This window comes from Mixophyes fleayi, chromosome 10, assembly GCF_038048845.1.
Source record: "Mixophyes fleayi isolate aMixFle1 chromosome 10, aMixFle1.hap1, whole genome shotgun sequence".
Taxonomy (NCBI): Eukaryota; Metazoa; Chordata; class Amphibia; order Anura; family Limnodynastidae; genus Mixophyes; species Mixophyes fleayi.
In genome coordinates this window covers 41,602,061-41,624,073 of record NC_134411.1, presented here as the reverse complement: position 1 = coordinate 41,624,073, position 22,013 = coordinate 41,602,061, and the positions used below count along the sequence as shown (strand labels likewise).

The following is a 22,013-nucleotide window of genomic DNA, read 5'->3' as shown; positions in this document are numbered from 1 at the left end:
ATAACTGGGGGATTTAGAGGGCTTATTGGTCTGTCTCGTGTCACCCTGCAGTGTGTTTCTGAGGGGGTGGGATATTTAGAGGGCGTTGCGGTCTGGGTCCTGTCACAGTGGTAGATGCTTCTCTGTAACTTCAATCTCAAGTGAATACTACTTCATGACTTCCTTATCTGGAAGATTGTGTCTCTCAGACAATTAACAATATAAGTATTTTTGTTTATCATATCTCTCTTCCTGAACTCTTTACGTCTATAATCATTCCTTCCTCTGCTTCTTCCCCCTTCTCTCTCTCTCTAGCCCTCGCTATTAGTGCCTGTCTGATTGAGACGCGCTTCCTGAGGGAGGGACAGTCACTGCCCTGACACAGACTGTCTCTTCTGTAAGGGAGGGAGGAACAGAGAGTGCGGGGGAGAGGAAGAGAGACGGAGGGGAGAGAGAGACCACAGGAGGGGTGCACAAGAAAGTGAAGCAGAGAGGGGAGCTGTAGGGAATGTGTTTTGGGGGAGTAGTTCTGAGCACTAGGCAACCAGGGCTGCAATCTTCTGTCCTATTCCCGGAGTTACCACCAAGAGAGGAAACAGACAAAACAAATTAGTGACAGCCCCTGTCAGTGCAGCTACAGCTGGAATGGAGGAGGACCGTCCTGCAGGTGAGTGTACATAAAGTATAACCATAAGTAGTTTACATTGAAGTGTCTGTTACCCTGCTATTAAGTATTAATGTAGTACTTACATTTTAAGGACCACTATATGTCTCAAATAAATAGTAGTACTTTGATCCCATATTTTTTATGCCTATGTTTTTCCTTCTTGTAGTATTTGCCTTTTGCATATGATAACGTTTATGACTCTCTGAATACACATATTGTGACAAATATAAACTCTGTAACTTTCCAGTACGGCCCTTAGTGCCTTGCAAATTTGGAGTGGTTTCCTATGCAGCTAGTTAGAATGTAAGTCACCATTAAATTAAACAGGCACTAATAAAAATCTAATTTGTCGTTTTGCTTCATTGGAGGAAGAGCTTACACTCTAAAAGAACAATAAAATAATAAGAGCAACGGCACAATAAGAATAGTAACAAGATTACAAGTGTGTCATTAAAATGGGGAAAGTTTTGTGTGGTCGGGAATAACCATCTTATCTGTATATTGTGTGGGGTGTGTATCTCTGCAGACATAGCGGAGATGGGTGTGTAAACTTGAATTACAGTGTTAAAGTGGAGCATTTAAGTGTGAAACAATAACATAATTACAAGTGGAAGGATAGTGCAGGAATAGGAGTATACATAACACAACACTACAAGTGTCATGTACAGGGCTGACAACCCAGGGAAATGTTTTTTTTGCTGACAATTTTATAAAAATGTACTAAGAACCAATATTAATATTGACACTTTATTTAAGTAATAGTAAAAAAGTCAGAGACCCAATGTTCAGAATCAAAACCATTGATGTGGGAATAATATATGCAATAGTGTATAATAATATTAGTTACTAATATTGATTAACTGTACTGATGCTTGGCAGACATGGTACTATAATATAAATGTGTTGCTGAACTGAATATGCTAAGATTGAGGACAAAAGTCACTGTAGCAGCCTAAGGGCTAATGTTTAGGAGCAGCCTGATGAAGCATTGTTTCACTTTATACAGATGAGTGCCCAACTGCTGGGTGGGAGTGCCGTCTGCGGGCACAGGAGGAGGAAGTAATGCTGTTGAAATCAGCACTGTGTGATGTTCTGCAAAGGATCCGTAATCTGGAGAGTCATTATCCTCCTGGAAATTCATGTAAGTAATTCTGCTAGTCGTGATTTTGGCTTTTAACCTTTTATTGTGACCCATGATTTCTGACAGGTGCTTTGTTTTGCAGTTAAGAAAGCAGGTACAAGCTGTGGTCTATTTATTTTTAAATAGTTTACCTTATGTAAACACATTACCTTTGGACATCTTCACCCTAATCAACTAGGTGAACTACAGGTTTTGCAGTTCAATATCACAGTCAATAGTGGACAACTGGTCCGATATCTTATCGTTAATGCCTAAAAAAACTATAGCAACCCCCGAAATGATCCTCTTGAAATGGAAAGTATCATTACCAGGCAGGTTGCAATGGAGCCACAAGTGATTTGCAGCTCGGCCTATTTGTGGCTGAAGTAAACATGAATTGGTTTGGCCCTTGTGTGGCCAGTTTAAGGTACTAGAACTCCCCAATTACTGATCATGGTGAGATGATATGTAATTGTTGTCATTTTGAATACTGGCAACAAACATAGAACTAGGGTTTCACTTTCATAAGTTATAACAATGCAACTAGACAGCGAGAACACCTGTTTAATTTTCCCTAGCACTGTTTGTAATAATCACTTGTCTAGCTCCTTATAAACAAAACCAATAGCCACTGTTTTAAAAAAAAAAAACAGTGGCTACTGGACTCCAATGTTCCCAACTTTGACTGTCCATCCTGTCTTTGCCATCTACATTTTTTGGCCTCATTTTAATGACGGCCCAGTTAAAGAAAATGTGTGGAATACATATATAGAGGTTATAAAAATTATTCACCCTTTTGACATTTTTCACATTTTCTTTTCTTTACATTATGAAATAAAAATGAATGTATTCTGTAATTTTTACGTCTGGTCAACACGACTTACTCTCTAATGTAAAAAAGAACTGAATTGTTTTTTTCCTAATTAATCACAAATACAAAGACTGAAAATATTTTATTACATAAGTATTCACCCTTTGTGAGGGACGGTGTCTTCCAAGGCTGAACAGCCTACCGAGTTCCCTTGTACATGGGTAAATACTTACACCCAGGCAGATATCCAACCTAACCAATGGTAGATTTTATTAATGGAACAGCAACAACAGGCACAAAACCAACATATGTATTATTATTAATATTATCATTTATTTGTTGGGCGCCACAAGGTTTCCACAGCGCCGTACACAGTACAAACAGTAGTACAAAACAGGGTGACAAAGTACAGAACAATAAACACAAAGTACCAATGCTTCAGGAACTCCAGGAAGTCATATGGAGTAAAGACAGAGCGGAAGAATCGGTATGGAGAACGGAGGGGAGGGGGGCCCTGCTCATAAGAGCTTACATCCTAAGGGAGGGTGAAACAAAAACAGGCACAAAAGGGAGCCAGTGAAGCAGGGGGGAGAGAAGAGATGGGCCAGGGGAGAGAGGGAGAATGAGAAGAGTGGATGAGGCGTTAGGTGGATGGTTGGTAGGCTTTGAGCGACAGGTGGGATTTAAGTGCCCGTTTGAAGGAGCACAGGTTGGGAGAGAGACGGATGGAGCGAGGGAGGTCATTCCAATGCAGGGGGGCAGCTCGGGAGAAGTCCTGGATTCTAGAGTGGGAAGAGGTGATCAGAGTGGTGGAGAGGCGACGGTCATTGGCCGAGCGCAGGGAGCGGGCCGGGGTGTGAATGGTGAGGAGGTTAGAGATATAAGGGGCAGTAGACTGGGAGAGAGCTTTGTAAGTGGTGGTGAGGAGTTTGAAAAGGATCCTGTAGGGGAACGGGAGCCAGTGTAGGGCGTGGTAGAGAGGGGAGGTTGAGGAGGACCGGCGTGAGAGAAAGATGAGCCGAGCAGCCGCATTGAGAACGGAGCGGAGGGGGGCAAGATGGGAGAGGGGGAGGCCAGTAAGGAGAAGGTTACAGTAGTCGAGGCGGGAGATGATGAGAGAGTGGATGATTGTTTTGGTGGCATCTTGAGAGAGGAAAGGCTGGATGCGGGCGATGTTGCGCAGTTGGTAGCGACAGGCTTGGGCAAGGGATTGGATATATGTACAGGAGTAACAATTACAGGTAGGCACAATGGACAAGAGAGTAGTACAAACAATACAATACTGGTCCTATTATTGCCTCCTTGGGTAATCCGACTATAGGCTTAGGCTTTCCTGGGAGTGTGAAGCTCCAGTGACTGCCAGCAGGGCAGCGGTCCGGCTGCACTGTCACCATGCTTTTGGAGAGCAGACAGCTTCACAAGACCTGGGGTAACTTGTCCAAAGGAAGAGGAACAAGGGTCCTCGCAGTCCTTCTCCCGATCTCTGTCCTCTGTCAGCTGGCAGGAACTATTACCTACTACACCAGCCTGATCTTTCCTCTATAAACCCCCCTGACACTCCACTGCTCTTTCTTATACCCACAGAATAGCCTCAGGCTGTAGGGGTGTGTTTGGCTGTCTGCTGTGTCTTAGGATATTCAGGCATAGGGATACAATGCACATTTCCTAATTAAGGTGCTTAAACCAGACACAGAAAACCACCATGTCTGGCTTGTGAATACTCTAATAAACGTTATCTTGTTTGCCTACAGATGTAGCTAAAAGCACAATATTACAGTTTCTCATTTTAAGCCTGTAACGTGTGGTTAACTAGCAATGTAAATAGCAGGGCCAAATATACACAATCTATATAAATGGTTACAGCATAATGTAGAGGTGACTATTCACTCCATTGTGTTTTAAACATAACAATTGACTGACTAGATTTCAAAAGAGGAGGGGACACTACCCCTAGCTAGATCTCCTGTTCTTTAGGTAAACAAAGATAGTTTCTGTTAAACAATAGTCTGGTCTACCTGATAATATTATTATTGAGGTATTGTTTCTGCAGACCTAGAATGCACAGAGACTTACTCTTTTGGCATAAGTAAAAATAGGAAGCCCTAGGAATAACATGAAAACCTCCCCTACAGTGTAATAGATAATATGACACAATCTCATATATTACCAATCTTAAAGCTAATATTCAAACACAGTATGGGGGTGAGCAGAGACATGCTATGGGAATGAAAACACACAAATGTATATTCCAAAGGGATAATGCCTCATGGCATAGAGCAGGGGCCACAGGGGAGTGGCTTAAATACAAAGCAATCAATTTCATTGGAGCTAGTCAGAGCCCAGAACCTCAATCCCACCTACGGAATAATTTTAAAATTGCTATTCACAAATGATTTGCAAAGAAAAATGGAGGAAATTTGCACTGTCCAGATGTGCAAAACTTGTATGGAATTAACCAAATAGACTTAGGGGTATATTCACTAAACTGCGGGTTTGAAAAAGTGGAGATGTTGCCTATAGCAACCAATCAGATTCTAGTTATCATTTATTTAGTACAATCTACAAAATGACAGTTAGAATCTGATTGGTTGCTATAGGCAATAACTCCAATTTTTCAAACCCGCAGTTTAGTAAATCTACCCCTAAGTCTATGTTTGGTCAAATCATAGAATCTTTCTCCCCTTGGTATGTGGATCTCAAACATGCTTTTTTGGCAAACTGTGGGCGAGATTCCATGTGAGTTTTCTTCAGCAGTGGTTTTGATTTTTTCATACTCTCATAAAGCACAAATTTGTGAAGTGATTGTGCTTTTGTTATTCTGTGAACAGTTTCTCCTATCTCTGCCATCTAAGACTGTAACTGTCACAATTGTCATAGGCTTCTTGGTTGCCTCCTTAACTTGTGTCCTTCTTGTATGGATGCTTGGAGGATTGCAGTAATAGACAAATTAACAGTTATGCCACATTATCTGAATTCCTTTATGACAGTGCTTCGGGAGACATTAAAAGTGTTTGAAATCTTCTTATAGCTCTTTTCAATAAGCTTTTCTTGGATTTGCTCGAATTATTTTTTAATGTACATGATAAGGTTCTTATTTGAAGATTCACTAACTAATTGTGGAACCTCTGAAAACAGGTTTGTTTGTTTGTTTGTTTGGAAATCACATGTATTATGTGTTACAAAATATGTATTATGCGCTACAGAGTATGTATTATGCGCTACAGAATATGAATTATGTGCTACAGAATATGCATTATGTGTTACAGAGTATGTATTATGCGCTACAGAGTATGTATTATGCGCTACAGAATATGAATTATGTGCTACAGAATATGTATTATGCGTTACAGAACATATATTAGGTGCTATAGAATATGTATTATGTGTTACTGAATATGTGTTATGTGTTACAGAACATGTATTATGCGTTACAGAATATGTATTATGTGCTACAGAATATGAATTATGTGCTACAGAATATGAATTATGTGCTACAGAACATGTATTATGCGCTACAGAATATGTATTATGCGCTACAGAGTATGTATTATGCGCTACAGAATATGAATTATGTGCTACAGAATATGCATTATGCGTTACAGAACATGTATTAGGTGCTATAGAATATGTATTATGTGTTACTGAATATGTGTTATGTGTTATATAGTATATATCGTGTGTTACAGAGTATGTGTTATATGTATCATGTGTTACAGAGTATGTGTTATCGGTGGTAATCACTTACCTGATTACGATAACCCTGACACACAGATCACCAACAAGAAAAAACGATTGAATGGTAAAACGACAGGTATATTAACACACTTAAAAACGACTGTGCAATGTCGGGACCCACTTTAAATTTTAAGTCATGAAGGGCGCACTGACGTGACACAGTATGCCGGAGAGCTGGGCAGTCGTAAGGAGGTCCTGTCAGCCTTCTGCTGGCATCCGAGATGTGCACACCTGTCGTTTTTCCATTCAATCGTTTTTTTCTTGAAGGTGTTATGTGTGTCCGGGTTATAGTCAACGCCAACCCGTACCCCACCCATGTGTTATATGTATTATGTGTTACAGAATGTGTTCTGTATTACAGAATATGTGTTATATGTATTATGTGTTACAGAATATGTGTTACAGAGTATGTGTTATATGTATTGTGTTACAGAATGTGTTCTGTATTACAGAATATGTGTTATATGTATTATGTGTTACAGAATATGTATTATGTGTTAGAGTATGTATTATATGTATTATGTGTTACAGAATATGTGTTACGTGTTACAGAGTATGTGTTATATGTATTATGTGTTACAGAATATGTGTTACGTGTTACAGAGTATGTGTTATATGTATTATGTGTTACAGAATCTGTGTTGTTTCTTACAGAATATGTGTTATATGTATTATGTGTTACAGAATGTGTTATGTGTTGCAGAGTATGTGTTATATGTATTATGTGTTACAGAATATGTGTTACAGAGTATGTGTTATATGTATTATGTGTTACAAAATATGTGTTACAGAGTATGTGTTATATGTATTATGTGTTCCAGAAGATGAGTTGTGTGTTACAGAGTATGTGTTATATGTATTATGTGTTACAGAATATGTGTTACAGAGTATGTATTATGTGACTTTAACATCCCTATTGATCTCCCCTCTGACCCCGCCACCATTAAACTTCTTGCCCTTTCTTCCTCCCTTGGCCTCACTCAGTGGACCTCCTCCCCCACCCACTGTCTTGGTCACTCCCTGGACCTTGTCTTCTCTCATCTCTGTGATCTCTCTGACTTCTCCAACTCTCCCTTCCCACTCTCTGACCACCATCTACTCTCTTTCAATCTGTCCTCTTCCCCTGCTTCCCCCTCCCTAAAACTACCCTCACTAGGTGCAATTTTGATGCTGTTTATCCTACTTCCTTTCCCTCCTCTCTTGAAACTCTACTATCCCCTCTTCCCTCCCTGGTCTGCCCTGACCAAGCCACCTCTCTTTATAACCACTCTCTCACCACTGCCTTGGATGCTGTTGCCCCTTCCACTTCTGTCCGCCACCGCCTCTTAATTCCCCAACCCTGGCACTCCAATTTCACCTGCTTCCTCCAGAAGTGCACTCGTGCTGCTGAACGCCTCTGGAGGAAATCTCGCTCCCTGGCTGACTTCCTTCACTTCAAGTTCATCCTCTCCTCCTACTGCTCCGCCCTCTCCCTCGCTAAACAATCTTTCTTTAAGTCCCTCATTTCTTCTCAGTCCTCTAATCCCTGCCACCTCTTTGCCACGTTCACCTCTCTCCCCACCCCTCCTCCACCTATCCCACTCTCCCTCCCTGCTACAGATTTTGCCTCCTTTTTCTCCTTCAAAATTGAGGCCATCCGACTTGATATCTCCTCTCTTTCCTCTCCTGTCTCTCTTCGCTCATCACTCGTCCTACATCCCACCCTGGTGCTCCTTCTGCACTACTACGGGCGAAGAAGTCCACTCCCTCATTCTTTCCTCTCCCCCGTCTACCTGCCACCTGGATCCCATCCCCTCTCACCTTATTCGCTCCCTCTTCCCCACTGTCTGTGCTTATTTAGCTCACCTCTTCAACTTGTCTCTCTTCTCTGGCATTGTCACCTCCTCCTTCAAACATGCCCTTATCTCTCTGATTCTAAAAAAAACCTAATCTTGATCCCACCTCACTCGCTAACTACCGCCCCATTTCACTTCTCCCCTACGCCACTAAACTTCTCAAGCAAATTTTGTCTGCAACCGCCTCCCCTGTCACCTCTCAGACAATTCCCTCCTTGACCATCTCCAATCTGACTTCTGCCCCCTGCACTCTACTGAAACCGCCCTGACCAATGTAACTAATGATCTACTTTCTGCTAAATCCAGGGGTCACTTCTCCCTGCTCATCCTCCTGGACCGATCCGCAGCCTTTGACACCGTGGACCACCCCCTCCTCTTGCAGACCCTTCACTCTCTTGGTCTCTCTGGTTTTGTCCTCACATGGTTCACCTCATACCTCACCAACTGTTCTTTTTCTGTATCCATGTCCGGTTCATCCTCCGCCCTCCCTGTAGAAGTCCCTCAGGGCTCTGGTCTTGGCCCTCTTTTCTTCTCACTCTATACTACCTCCCTAGGTGCTCTCATCACTTCATTTGGTCTTCAGTATCACCTATATGGTGATGATATTCAACTTTACATCTCCTGATCCCCCCTCCTTTCTTGTGTATCTGACTGCCTCTCTGCCATCTCCTCTTGGATGTCCTCACGCTTTCTCAAAATTAACATTGCAAAAAACCGAACTCATTTTTTTTTCTCTGTCTAAGTCCTCATCCCATCTGGATCTCTCCATCACTGTTAACAACTCCAGCATCTCCGTCTTTCCCCCAACTCCGCTGCCTGGGCGTCACCCTCGACTCCTCCCTCTGTTTTTCCCCCCACACTCAATCCCTTGCCCTATCCTGTCGCTTCCAACTACGCAACATCGCCCGCATCCGGCCCTTCCTTTCTCATGAAGCAACCAAAACTATTATCCATGCACTTATCATTTCCCGGCTTGACTACTGTAACCTTCTCCTCACCGGCTTCCCCCGCTCTCGCCTCGCCCCCCTTCGTTCTATACTCAATGCGGCTGTGAGGCTTATCTTCCTTTCTTGCTGCTCCACCTCTGCCTCCCCTCTCTGCCTTGCCCTACACTGGCTCCCCTTCCCTTCCGAATCCTTTTTTAAACTTCTTACCCTCGCCTACAAGGCCCTCTTCCACTCTACTGCCCCTTATATCTCCAAATTCCTCTCAATCCACACTCCTGCCCGGTCCCTGCGATCGGCCAATGACCGTCTCCTCTCTCTTCCACTCTGATCACCTCATCCCACTCCAGAATTCAAGACTTCTCCCAAGCTGCCCCCCTGCACTGGAATGACCTCCCTCGCTCCATCTGTTTGTCCCATAACTTGTGCTTCTTCAAACCGGCACTCAAAACTCATCTCTTCCTCAAAGTCTACCAGCCTTCCACTTAACCCTCTCTCCATACTCGCTCTCATCACCTGGCTCCTACTCTGTAGAGGGTTGCGCTTGCTCCACTCCTCTCGCTTCCTTTGTACCGACCGTCTGTTTGCCCTCCCTTTAGGATGTAAGCTCTTATGAGCAGGGCCCTCCGCCCTCCTCTCTTTCTACCTTCTCATCTGCACCAACTTCAATATATTTGCTTTGCCTGGAGCCTCTGTAGTCTTGGTAGTACTCGTTCATTGTTTTGTACTGTTATTCCCTGTACTGTCCATTGTTTGTATTGTGTACGTTCGCTGCGGAAACCTTGTGGCGCCTTATAAATAAATGATAATAATAATAATATGTATTAAGTGTTACAGAATATGTATTATGCTTTACAGAATATATGTTACAGAGTATGCGTTATATGTATTATGTGTTACAGAATATGTGTTATATGTTATGTGTTACAGAGTATGTGTTATATGTATTATGTGTTACAGAGTATGTGTTATATGTATTATGTGTTACAAAATCTGTGTTATGTGTTACACAGTATGTGTTATGTGTTACAGAATATGTGTTATGTGTTACAGAATATGTGTTATATGTTATGTGTTACAGAGTATGTTTCATGTGTTACAGAATATGTATTACATATTACAGAATGTGTATTATGTGTTGAGCACTAGTAAGACTTCCCAGGATGAATCCATTTATGTGTGTGTATGCTATCAGCAATTTTAGGGTGTATTGACTGCATCCCCTTTATCTGCTGTGTGTCATATTATTAGACCCCCCCACAGCCACAAAGGTATCACCCAAACACCCAATGGGATGACACCCTCCACCTGCTTAGAAATCACTCCTTCAAGCTGTGGGATAATATTTTCATTATGCATCATTATTATCGATATAGCATTAGTGACACCTTTATAGAAGCTAGTTAAAGTGGTTCACTAGAAACAAATGATACATCCAGCTCGTAATATTTCATTAGATAAATCTAAAGGGAAAATTGACACAACTGAGGTATAGTATAGCATTTGACTTGGACTATATGGCACCTCTGTGCTATACACAAATCTTTTGAACCATTGGACACAGACTACAGAGTGCCATCAACAATTTTGAATTTCTACTTTTGCAGGTGACTCCTCATCCTTTCTGGTGCAGCCTATAAGTGATGTTACTGCAGCCTTCAAAGTCAGCAGGTACTAAAATATAATGTAATATATAATAATATAATATAAAATAAAACATAAAATATATATGCCTGTGCATTTAGAAGATAGGGTTGCAATGCTAAGGTTTTCTTACAGAAATAATTTGCCAAAATATTGCCTAGCGGTTGATATAAACTAAAGTCAAGGGGCCTTGTTATTTTGTTGTCCATGTGTTTATTGTCATTTCAAAATAATCAGTTGGAAAAATAATACTAAAGTCAAAGGAAGTGACTTCGAGCTTTGTACATTTTTTAAATTTATATCACCACACTGATGATCAGGGCAGGCTGGGCTGGGGGGCATGTGCCACCCGGGCCAGTCCTTTTGCTGGATCACTGGGCCACCGGCATTTGTTTTCCTTTAAAATGTTACTAATAGGCTGCTGAGTCTAGTCTTGCCCCCTGGGCTAAAATTTGCCAGCCCTCCCCTGCTAATAATAAGATGATTTGCTAATGATTTTCTTACTATTGTCATTAATTTCTCTACTGCCTTCTGGTAGAAAGTATATGCTAAGAAATTTCTGTTCTATCTACTAGTAAGCTGTAGATTTCAGTAAACATATATCATGTCAGTTTGACAAATAGTAGCGGCCTAGCTTCTCAGCTCTTCAGAACAGTTACCTGTTAAGCTGCCTATACATGCAGCACTTTAGATAGCTAATAGGGTAATTGTAAACCACGCTGGACCCAAGTTACTATATGTATAGGCCTTAAATGGTGATTTCAAACAACGTCTGATGGGGATTGAGCACGACTGCTGAAATGACCAGAAACTACCTGTCTTTGCAGCAATAGGCCTCTATATAGTCTGTTCATCTCACCAATGACCCCACACACATGCTGATAGAGATCTTCGACCAAGCAGAATTTTTCTTTTTGACCACATAAAATGTAATACAATTTTAGTACACACATTGCAATACTGGGACAGATGTCTATTCATGTACCCAGCCTAAACATCTTCATTTACAGCAATAACAATTTTCTGTACACCTGACACACTGCTAGTTGTAAACAAGTTTGATAAATGAACTTTGTTCCATATAGGTGGTTGTGTTTCATACATATATTTTGTCTCCATTTGTATTACATTTGGCTGTTTTATTTGTGTTTCAGTTGTGAATATTCTAATGCTCAGATTGGCATCTCACAGGGTTGAGAACACAGCCCTACTTTACAAAAATGCCCCAAAGACCATTGAAAGTCAGTCTTTATAGGTAGTTATTTAAGGAGAGACTTTGTTCCATTTCATAGGGCTCAGCCATTGATCTCATTGCTTTTAGGCTTATCCACCTTGTCCAAAAAGGATGATTAGGTACACAGTGAAGAATTTTCCGAACAATGTGTTATCTCAAACGATTGTACCTATGACTGAAGGTCCGATCAGTCTGGCGATTCATGCGTACACACTGACATGATTTACCTTCAGATCTGTGCTCTTTATCTGGTCCTTCATCTGGTTCTCTGGTCTTCAGAGAATGACAGCACAGCATGCATTCATTCATTCAATATGGTGACATTGTCACACTGATTAAAACCACCTTGTTACAGCTATCCACATGTTTTAACGAATTTCATTAGCTTCTGTGACTCTCAAACTAAACATTCTGTCTCAGAATGAACAAGTTAATTATTACTTCTACAGCACTCTCTACATTTATTCACCGGGACATTCACTGCTAGTATCGGCTGAATAGAACACGACTCTGTAAACTCTATGGAGATTGTGAGCATGAGTGCATACACACTACATGATCGGTCGGTGATTGGTCAGAATATATTAAACAGTACGACCAACCAAATGCAACGATGATCGGCACTTTGGGATGACTTTAGATCTTTGTGTCACTATACACACTCACTCGATATCTGACCAAATGGTCGGATGTCGGCTGATTGGAGGTTTTCGTGCAATCACCGGGCCAGTCCAAGCTTGATCATATAATACTTTAACAGATAGCAGACTGGGGCGGCACTAGCAGTCGCATTTAGAAATACAAGTAACATTTGCAAACATTAAGTCCAAACCTCAGCTAAAATTGACAAGAAGCAGGCTGTCCACCTAAGCAGAGTAGCATTGGGACAAATATGTATTCTGGAAGACTCTTCACCTATGTTCTTTGTCTATAAAGATAAGGCAAAGAGCTCAGTAGTAGAGGTGAAACTTATACAGTGAAATATATAGATATTGATATTTACAGAAAAAGGAACACATCCCGCTATAGCTAATAACTAAGATTGTTTTCGCACATAAAATAGGTACTGTCAATAATCACAATGATCATATTACATATAACGCTTAAACATTCTACTCTTATGACAGTGAGCCTGTGGAGTGTGCACAAGATTTTGGCTGTTTACATAGTACTGTTGGGACACAGACGGAGTGGTCTCTGGTGGAGAAAGGATCCAAAGAAAGTCTAGATACAGTGGATGGGACAATATTGTGTGAGAATGACTCACTGAATGGTGAAACTCCAGATGGGATCACTGACTCCGAGGAGGCACAAGAGGTGGAGAAGGTGTTCCAGAGCCCAACGCCGGAAGAGGGAGGAGCCACTATACGCGCTGTTACTGCTCTGAGACTGAACAAGAAGGAGCTGTAAGTGAAGTGCTGTGTAAACTATAATGTCGGGTTTAAGCATAAATAACATGCCATTAGTCTCACCCATTTGCTGATCTGTCACCTTTAAAATAGCTGTGCAGTGGATGTATTATAACATAGTGGAATGGCCAGTGATGTGACTCCATATTTGAAATAACTGACGTGCCTAGCTTTGCCATTTCAGATTTTTCACTTGCATGAGACATATTTTTCAATAACACTCATTTACGAACTGCAAAATAATTCACATAGTGCCTGTCTGGCAATCGCATTTCAAGGTACACACACTGCCCTTGGAACATGGAAGGGGGATGTATCTAAATTATAAGTTTACAGTCACTTGATAATATGCAAAAAACAATGCTTTAAAAGTGGACGAGGCCCAATATCCACCTCAGGGAGACAAGAGAAAATCAAGTTGTTTTGTGGGGAGAAAAATTCTGTGGGGTACGGGAAACATCCACCTAAATGCGTCTTGTCCACCCCTTCATCTTATGAACATGGTGTAGAGGTGTAGGGGGGGGGGGGGGTGTCCTGCTTTCCCAGAGAATTTCCCCCACACAGCCACAAAATATGTAGCTCACGATGCTCAAATTGGCCTTAAATTAACAGTATAAGTGTGGGTAGATTTCTATAATTGTTTTATTGCATTTGCAGCCCTCAAGGAAGCTTATAGTTGATTGTATGACCTGAGCACACTTCGTGTCCCGGTTTTTACATTTAAAAGTTGACGGAGCCGTAAAGTAAGGGTTTGGTCAGCTATTTGAGATCCCTGGCATATATGTGATGTAATCTTGCCCCAAGCTGACTGGGTTAGCCTTTCATTGAAGGTTTTATTGCAGGTCTAAAGATATTACAGAGGCATAACTTATCCTGTTGGCCTTAAAAAGTCTCACGGCTCAGGGCCTTTGATAGGTACTTATAGACCGTTGAAAGATATCCCAACTCTTTGTTTTTGACACTTGTGTAATAATCCACAGTGTGATTGAGGCTCCTGATTTATGTTTTGATGAAAGCTAATTATGATATAATATTTGTAACACCACCTGCAATATATTTCTGTTACTGTTTCTTGATGGGTTCTTTTTATCTTTTTATATTATCAACATTATATCATCAACTTAACATTCTGCATATTACACCAATTTGCAAAACTTTGTTTTTGTTTTTACATTCCTTCCATAGATCTGTTTATATGGTAACTGTTTATCTCACCACCCACATCTTCAAATTGTATTCCCCAAAGCCAACTGTTCAGGCTATGCAGCTAGAATAAGGGACTGTCTAAAGGAGAGTTTTTCTTCCAGTGACAATGCAAATAATGAGTGATCTGCTGGAAATAAAAGTAACCTTTGAGCCGCACATATTATGGCTATTCATGGGGACAGCATTGACAGTATAACATAGAGACCAATTAGTCTCTGTCGTGCTATTTCCACAGCAGTTTTCTGATGGGATTGTTATGGTACCGGTAAAGAAATGACAAGACTGGTAAGGATGGTAACAGTGAGCCCCTGTGTAGACATCAGTGTGCCAAGAATGGCTCATGGAAGCCCATCTATATGATGGAGGGGGTTGGAGCTGCATATTTTTACTGGGCTTTTATGTGGATATTAACAGTTTAATAGGAGCGTCCTATCTGTCAATTCCAATAGACAATGTTACATTAAAGAAAACTATGGTGAAAATATCATGCAACTTTTGTTTTGCTCACATTAATCATGCTGAGTTTGTTGTCTATGGAGAGGCATTATAAGTTGATAGCACTTAGAACAACAGTGTGACATCAATGATAATCATACAGTCATACACTTGTATCACTTTTTGTGCAGGGCCAGAGTGATGACTGAATTTAATTAGCACATATAGCCAATCATAATGGGCAAAGTTACTTTTATTTATTGCTTTCCAAATAGTTAATATTTCAATACAATAGTAACTATTTATTTGTAAGAATTCTATCTTTTTGTTTATTCTAACAAGTGAGTTCTCTGTACAGCGCTGCGGAATTAGTGGCGCTATATAGATGATGATGATGTGTTAGGGAATTTAGACCATAACCTACAATGGGGCAGGGATTGATGTGAGAGAGTTCTTTGTACAGCGCTGCGGAATTAGTAGTGCTATATAAATAGATGATAATGATGATGTTATGCCATATATGGACATTCCCAATAATATTCTCTTTCCAAACTTATTGGGGATGTGTATTAGGCAAGCCCTTAAACTTTGACTGTATTATGATGAATGTTAGCGTGGTCTACAATATGACTGCTTCTGATATCAGTAGGCAAAGGCTACACTTTGAAGTGGAATGATAGAAACTGCTTAGAGATAAGGGTTCACATTTGATATGCAATCACAACAAAGCCAACAATCCGGCGACTGTATCTTCACAGTATTCTCTCATTAAAGATAATTTTTGTGGATGATGCAGGTAGTGACATTTGTTTTACCTTAGATAAAGAATAGAATCATTTTCAAGTAGCCCCCGGTCTCTATTAATGCTATGCAGAAGTCATAATTGAAAACATATCATCCCATGCTGTCCAGAGAGCATCATAATCCTGGGCAGATATCCAATATGGTGACGCTCAACAAACAGGAGAATACAAGTAGTTAAACCTACAGATGACTTTGTCTTAATTCCTTCTGTAAAAGAGTTTTCTCCTAAAATGTTTGTGGCAGAATTCCAAAAACAATGGATTACAGTCATACAGAATCACTTTAATTAAATTAGAAGTTCTGGGACTTTGGAAACCAGCTATAAAAAAATTTAAGCAGAGTTAGGTCATAATCCCCAACTTGTTTGTTGTATCCCAGGAAAAATTAATTGGAACGTGTTTTCTAGGTGTCAAGCTTTTGAGGAGATGGCATAACTAAATAGTGTGTGTGAAGGTCCCAAACAGTGTAAACTGATAGGTGTCCTGGCACTATGCTGTAGTCAAACATGTAATTTCAGTATTTCAAATATAAAGTATTACAATTAAATATTAATACATTTTAAAAACATCACTTGTATATGTTGTTATCCAGACTGTAGATCAATGTCTACCCTTTTGTATATGTACTCAGTCAATTTTGGGGATTCTGCCCCAAACATAACGTTTGTGACTATAAACATCAAAATTTGGGGCCAAGGTACAGCAGTTTCTTGGGGCACCAAGATAACAACTTTTGACCAGTATAACTTCGTAAATCAGTAAAATAAATTGAAATTATGGCCTTTATCCTGATCCTAAACAAACGATAATTCCACTTTCAAACAAGTGGCTTTCACTATTATAATATACTATTATTATACTATTTTAGGCCGAGACATAAATATTTGCTAATACAACATGATACCTGTGAGCGTTAATTTAGAAAATAGAGCAATGCCTGGTCTCCTGTGGAGTGATTGTTTAGTTTGGTTTCTACAAGTAACAGATATTGCTTTGTAGCCCCTAAGGACTGTACAGCTTGGACTCTTCCACCTCCATGTTGTATTACCTTCTCTGTAGGTGTTGACTCCCAGGATACAGGGCCGGTGCCTGAGGGTCCAGGGGGAAAGGGGGCCCAAGGCAATGAAAAAAAAAATCCTGTAGAAAAGCAACCCCCGAAAAACACTTACCTTTTGTGGTCACCTGCGTTCAGGTCAGGTGGCGATCTGGCTCCCTCCCTGGTCCCCTCTTCTGTGCGGTGCTTCGCAGTGAATGCCGGGCATGATGTCACGCCCGGCATTCACTGCGAACAGAGCACGGAGGAGCACAGACAGAACGTAGGACTAAAGAAATACACACACACAAAATAATTGCATTCCTCTAATTGTTATGCAGACACTCTCTAATGGAATCTACCTAACAACCCCTGTCAATTTGCTCTATTTTGATTAATAGGTTGCTATTGTGGGGTGTTGAGTGACTGATTTGCTTCATACAGTGCATGTTTTCTTACATAGCTGTGAAATAAAAAGTCACTTGTTTATATATAGAATATTCAAACATTGTGATAGAGAAAAAAAAAAGACATTTAAATGTTGTTACTCTGCAGTCAATTAGTGTCTTTGATCTTCACAATGCATGCATAAAAATATTCAGCAACACAATTGATACAAATTATACCTTGCTAAATTAATCACAAAGCAGAATACGAATCTACTCTCAAATACATTTGTATTGCTATGATATAAATAAATGGTAATGATGACTGTTCAATAATTGCATATATATATATATATATATATATATATATATATATATATATATATATATATATATATATATGTGTGTGTGTGTTGGGTAGATGTGCAAAGTAGCATCAGAAATTAAAGTTTATCTGTTATTTATCTAGAATCCAGTTTATGTACTCAGATTAAGTCCTTATAACTATTTTTTTCAATGTCTCTCCAGAAAAAAGCACATGGTGGCTTTTCTAAGCTGATCAAATTTCTTGTCTCATGATTGCTTTGGTTTTCTTATTAAAATGATGGAAGCCCTAGGCATAACCAAACGACCAAAATAGCATAGACAAAATGCCTTTTCTCCAGAATATAACAAAACAACTGTTCTCTTATTAACTGGACACTTGAACAATAAATCCTTTGTGTAAAAATAGTCAGAGAAATAGTTTAAATATTTCCTAACATACTTCTGTGTGTTTTTTGTTTTGTTTTTTTATTACATTACTTGTCAGATTTATTCATTGTCTGTTATATTGTTTCTTAAAACGTTTATTGTGCTTGACAACTCATTTTATAAAACAGCCGTGGTCAACTTGTATAGGCTGGAACTTGTAGTTGCACCACAAACCAGGAGAACTACCACTGGTATACAATATACTAACCTTTACATTTTGGAAAGAGATACCTTGACTATTAATTGTGCTTACTTTTAGTTTACGTATCTGCATTTTACAAACAGAAACATATTTTTCCAGCATTATTATAACTTGATTTAAATAACTTAATAATCATCCATAGACAAGTATAGAACAGTGCCACCTAGTGCACACTTTAAAAAACAAAACATTTTATTGAGCAAAGGAGAAGAGCTACACAAAGCATTTTATTTTCAAAATATACATTTTGTTTAACAAATTAGGCTAATTTATGACTAAGCAGTAAAATGTACATTTATGCTTCTCGTTTAGCGCTCTAGTGCTGTCATTTGTGCAAAAATTCACAGGTTTACTCACACATACAATTATTCCCTTTAATAAGATTGTTTGCATGATCCTTCCACCTTTTGAAGATGCTAAGGCAGCTGGAAGTACTTACTTCCTCTTATTATGATATTGAGTTTAATTAATTTATGAAAGCAAAAGGACAGCACATCTATGTTTGTTAGAAGTGGAGTTTGTCACATTGAAAACATTGCTATATCTGCACCACACTGCCAGCCAGGAGCATGTTATATGTCTAGTTCTTAAACGGGACACCACTAAAACAATTGCATAATGTCCCCTTCAGAGCTGGTGTTAACAGCAAATATTTGTTCTTGTGGGTCAAGAGCTTTATACCTCTGTGCAAAGTACTGGACTCATTCAAGTTTGCCTTTTCTGCAACTCTTATAGCCCTTTTAAATATCTTATTCACCAATAATAAACCTGTTTTTTGTTCTGCACCTGGTACACAATTAGGGGTAGATGAGTATACCTATAGAACACTGAGATATAACTATAACTATATGCACATGTGCAAAGCCCAGCACAATGACTGAAAATATCCACAGGGGGCCTGATGCTCAGTTGGACTTACAGTGGTTTGTGTAGTATAAATTGTTTAAATTCGCACTGGGCATGCCAACAAAGAGATTGGCCACATATTTGCCAATGCAGACTTGCATGTATCCGGCACTGGCACATCCTTTAAGACAGGAGAAGTGGAACAGGAAAAGTTAAGGGGCATGAATCACGCATATATGCTTGTAAACTATGGCTTCCCAACACCTGCTAGAGGGCAGGTGCAAATACACGCCGATATTGTTGACGTGGCGTAAACTAGGCGCATATGCTGCAGAAGTGGAGATGTTCGCATCATGAGATGTGTATTGCTCTTGTCACGGCTAAGGATATTTTATGGATCCCTTTTGCCACTACTTAGATATTATAGCAGTGGATGGTGAAGGTTGAACAAAACACAGAAGATGTTAGTAGCGTTGCAATATAGTATAGTGATAGATGGTATAACAGCAACAGTATAAGATACGTACAACTCAGCAAGCTGAGTACACGGCAGTTCACAAAATACAATGAAATCATGAAAGTTCAGTTGGTAACCAATAACAACGGCATGAAGATTGAACGCACATAACATGAATAACTGAACTGGCTACTAGCTTGGCAATATATTCTTGATAACAGTCAAGCAACTAATAATTAGCAGAGTAATAATAATAGCCGTGGCAAACATAGAACCACAGATGACAAGGTAACTTGATTGAAGTTCAGTAAAAAAATACAGGCAGCCGAGCCACAAGTAGCAGGTATGGTGGTTTTAGATGTCCAGCACACAGGCGGCAGCGGCGGCGGCGGCGGCGGCAGCACCCTAGACCGAGGTAGACTAAGTAACACAAAGATCAGGCAATGAGCCCATAACCTTGGGAGGTTCATATAGTGCTCCAGGACCAATGAGGTTTAGGGAGTGGTCCAGATCACAGTAGCTAGGAGCACCTGTGAAAGTAATGTCTCTGAAAGAGAAGCAAGCAGAATCATGGTTCTTAAAGGGAAAGTCACAGACCCGGGACCTGACTATAGGACCGGCATGTGACAGCTCTGCATATGGGTGGAATAGAGTTTTTATGTGTGTGCATTTTTAAGAGTAATTACGCCCATTTTTGTGGCCAACCTTGCATTAGCCCCTGATGTTACACTGACATTTTATGTAGAAAATGACCCTCAATCAGACTTTTAGTTTGCTATCTATATTTACACTGTTTTTTTTAAAACATCCTCTACCCTACGGCCATGGGTGGTTGAAAATCATAAAAGTTAAAGCTCCAGAGAGCAGGGCCCAAGCCTCCTCACAATAACAACACATTGTGCCCAGCAGAGCTCTCCTACAGTGCTTTGTGCTGAAATACAATGGCAATTTCCAAAATTAACCAGGAAACCATTACAGCAACCTGTTCTCTGATAAATTTTCAAATTGTTGTGAACTTTACACTTTAAGATAAAATGCTGAAGAAGATTCAGTTCAGCCATGTAAGGAAATTAATATGTGTATATAGCTTTAATCCTAATATTTCTTGTTTTTGCAGATTACGCAGAAACAGTTCCTCTGATAAAATGGTCAAGGATGTAAAAGATAAAAGCAAAAAGCTAGAGAGGAAAGCTGTCTCATCTGCAAATCTTCTCAGTGGTACGAGTATGCCAGGGTGCACTGCATTGTATATCAAATATATGTGTGTATATATATATATATATATATATATATATATATATATATATATATATATTGTATATTTGTGCACATGTCTATGGTCTTTAATTTCTTGTGCGACTATATTCCAGGTTCCTCCGGGTCCAGAAGAGGAAATTATAATTTAGGTGAGTATTTAACGCTTTAAAGGATATTAACTGACTCCACAACGTTGAGACACACATTGATTTTGAGCACCTTGTGCATATATTGTTACATGTTTGCTTTCTGCCTTTGTGAAGTGATTCCGTGCAGTCGCCTTGCCTGACCATTTGTGGTATTGTGGAACCAGATGGAAATGCACAAATAAAAATGTCACTTCAAAGGCCTGCAGGCCTGCATTTTTGCAGCTATGTTATAGGCCTTCCATGTTTCTCATATATATAGATATAGATATATATAGATATGTGTATATATATATTTTTATTATTTATCTCTTATAGCAATTGCCTTATATCATTCTTTATATCAATGTACTGTTAATATGACATTGCATTTTAGGTAAATGAGGCTATTTTACAGATGGAGAGGTTGCTACATAACCGTACAGATAGGATGAGATTTGCTCATATATTTATCTGGCTTTTTTCAAGACTTAAATTGAATCTTTAGGGTATGAGAGAATTCATGTTTGAAATATTATTGGTTCTGCCAACACATAAGGTGCCCCACAAAATCTACATACTGTTTAAGAAATGTGTGGACATTGGACATTTATCGTCCAGGATAAATATATTGTGTAGCATGCACAGCAGCCAGCCAGTGAGAACGTAGAGCTAGTGGAGTATAGACATGCTCCCACTGCTGGTGCATTAATGTTAGCTAAAAACAATTAACAAATTGTACCAAATTTCAGATTGCACCAAGCCTTTATAGTCAGGCTGCGCTAGCAACAAATTCTTCATCACAGCACCCATACAAGCACTCTATAACCTCGCCCGCAAACTCCCAATACAACTGATGATAGTTTAGAGATAGGATAGTCCCAATGTTGATATTGCAGGATTGGGCAGATTGTGTTACTGCTGCCTCATTGAGAAGAAATGGAGCTGGATATTATTTTATTACTGAGATATTTACCTGTTTGGGGTTTTCTCCTGAACACCCTTAACAACCCTCATATCAGTGTTAAAGTTAGTTGGTCCTTACACATTTGCTTAATACGCAATATTTTAATACACTGGTTTTGACAAAAGCACAACAGCCTTCAGCCACACAGCACCTCACTCACCAACA

General features: G+C 39.8%; 1 protein-coding gene across 3 annotated transcripts in view; it reads left to right on the top strand.

Moving 5' to 3' along the window:
* Nucleotides 1-387: 387 nt before the first annotated feature.
* EML3 (EMAP like 3) overlaps nt 388-22,013 on the top strand; it is a 49,934-nt gene continuing 28,308 nt past the window's right edge. For 2 of the 3 annotated variants that reach the window (XM_075188570.1, XM_075188569.1), the window contains exons 1-6: nt 388-646; nt 1,653-1,787; nt 10,699-10,762; nt 13,097-13,375; nt 20,617-20,717; nt 20,870-20,905. In XM_075188570.1, the coding sequence (XP_075044671.1) occupies nt 625-646; nt 1,653-1,787; nt 10,699-10,762; nt 13,097-13,375; nt 20,617-20,717; nt 20,870-20,905 (637 nt within the window). In that variant the 5' untranslated portion in view covers nt 388-624. The remainder of the gene's footprint in view (nt 647-1,652; nt 1,788-10,698; nt 10,763-13,096; nt 13,376-20,616; nt 20,718-20,869; nt 20,906-22,013) is intronic. The other variant, XM_075188571.1, reaches the window with a different exon arrangement.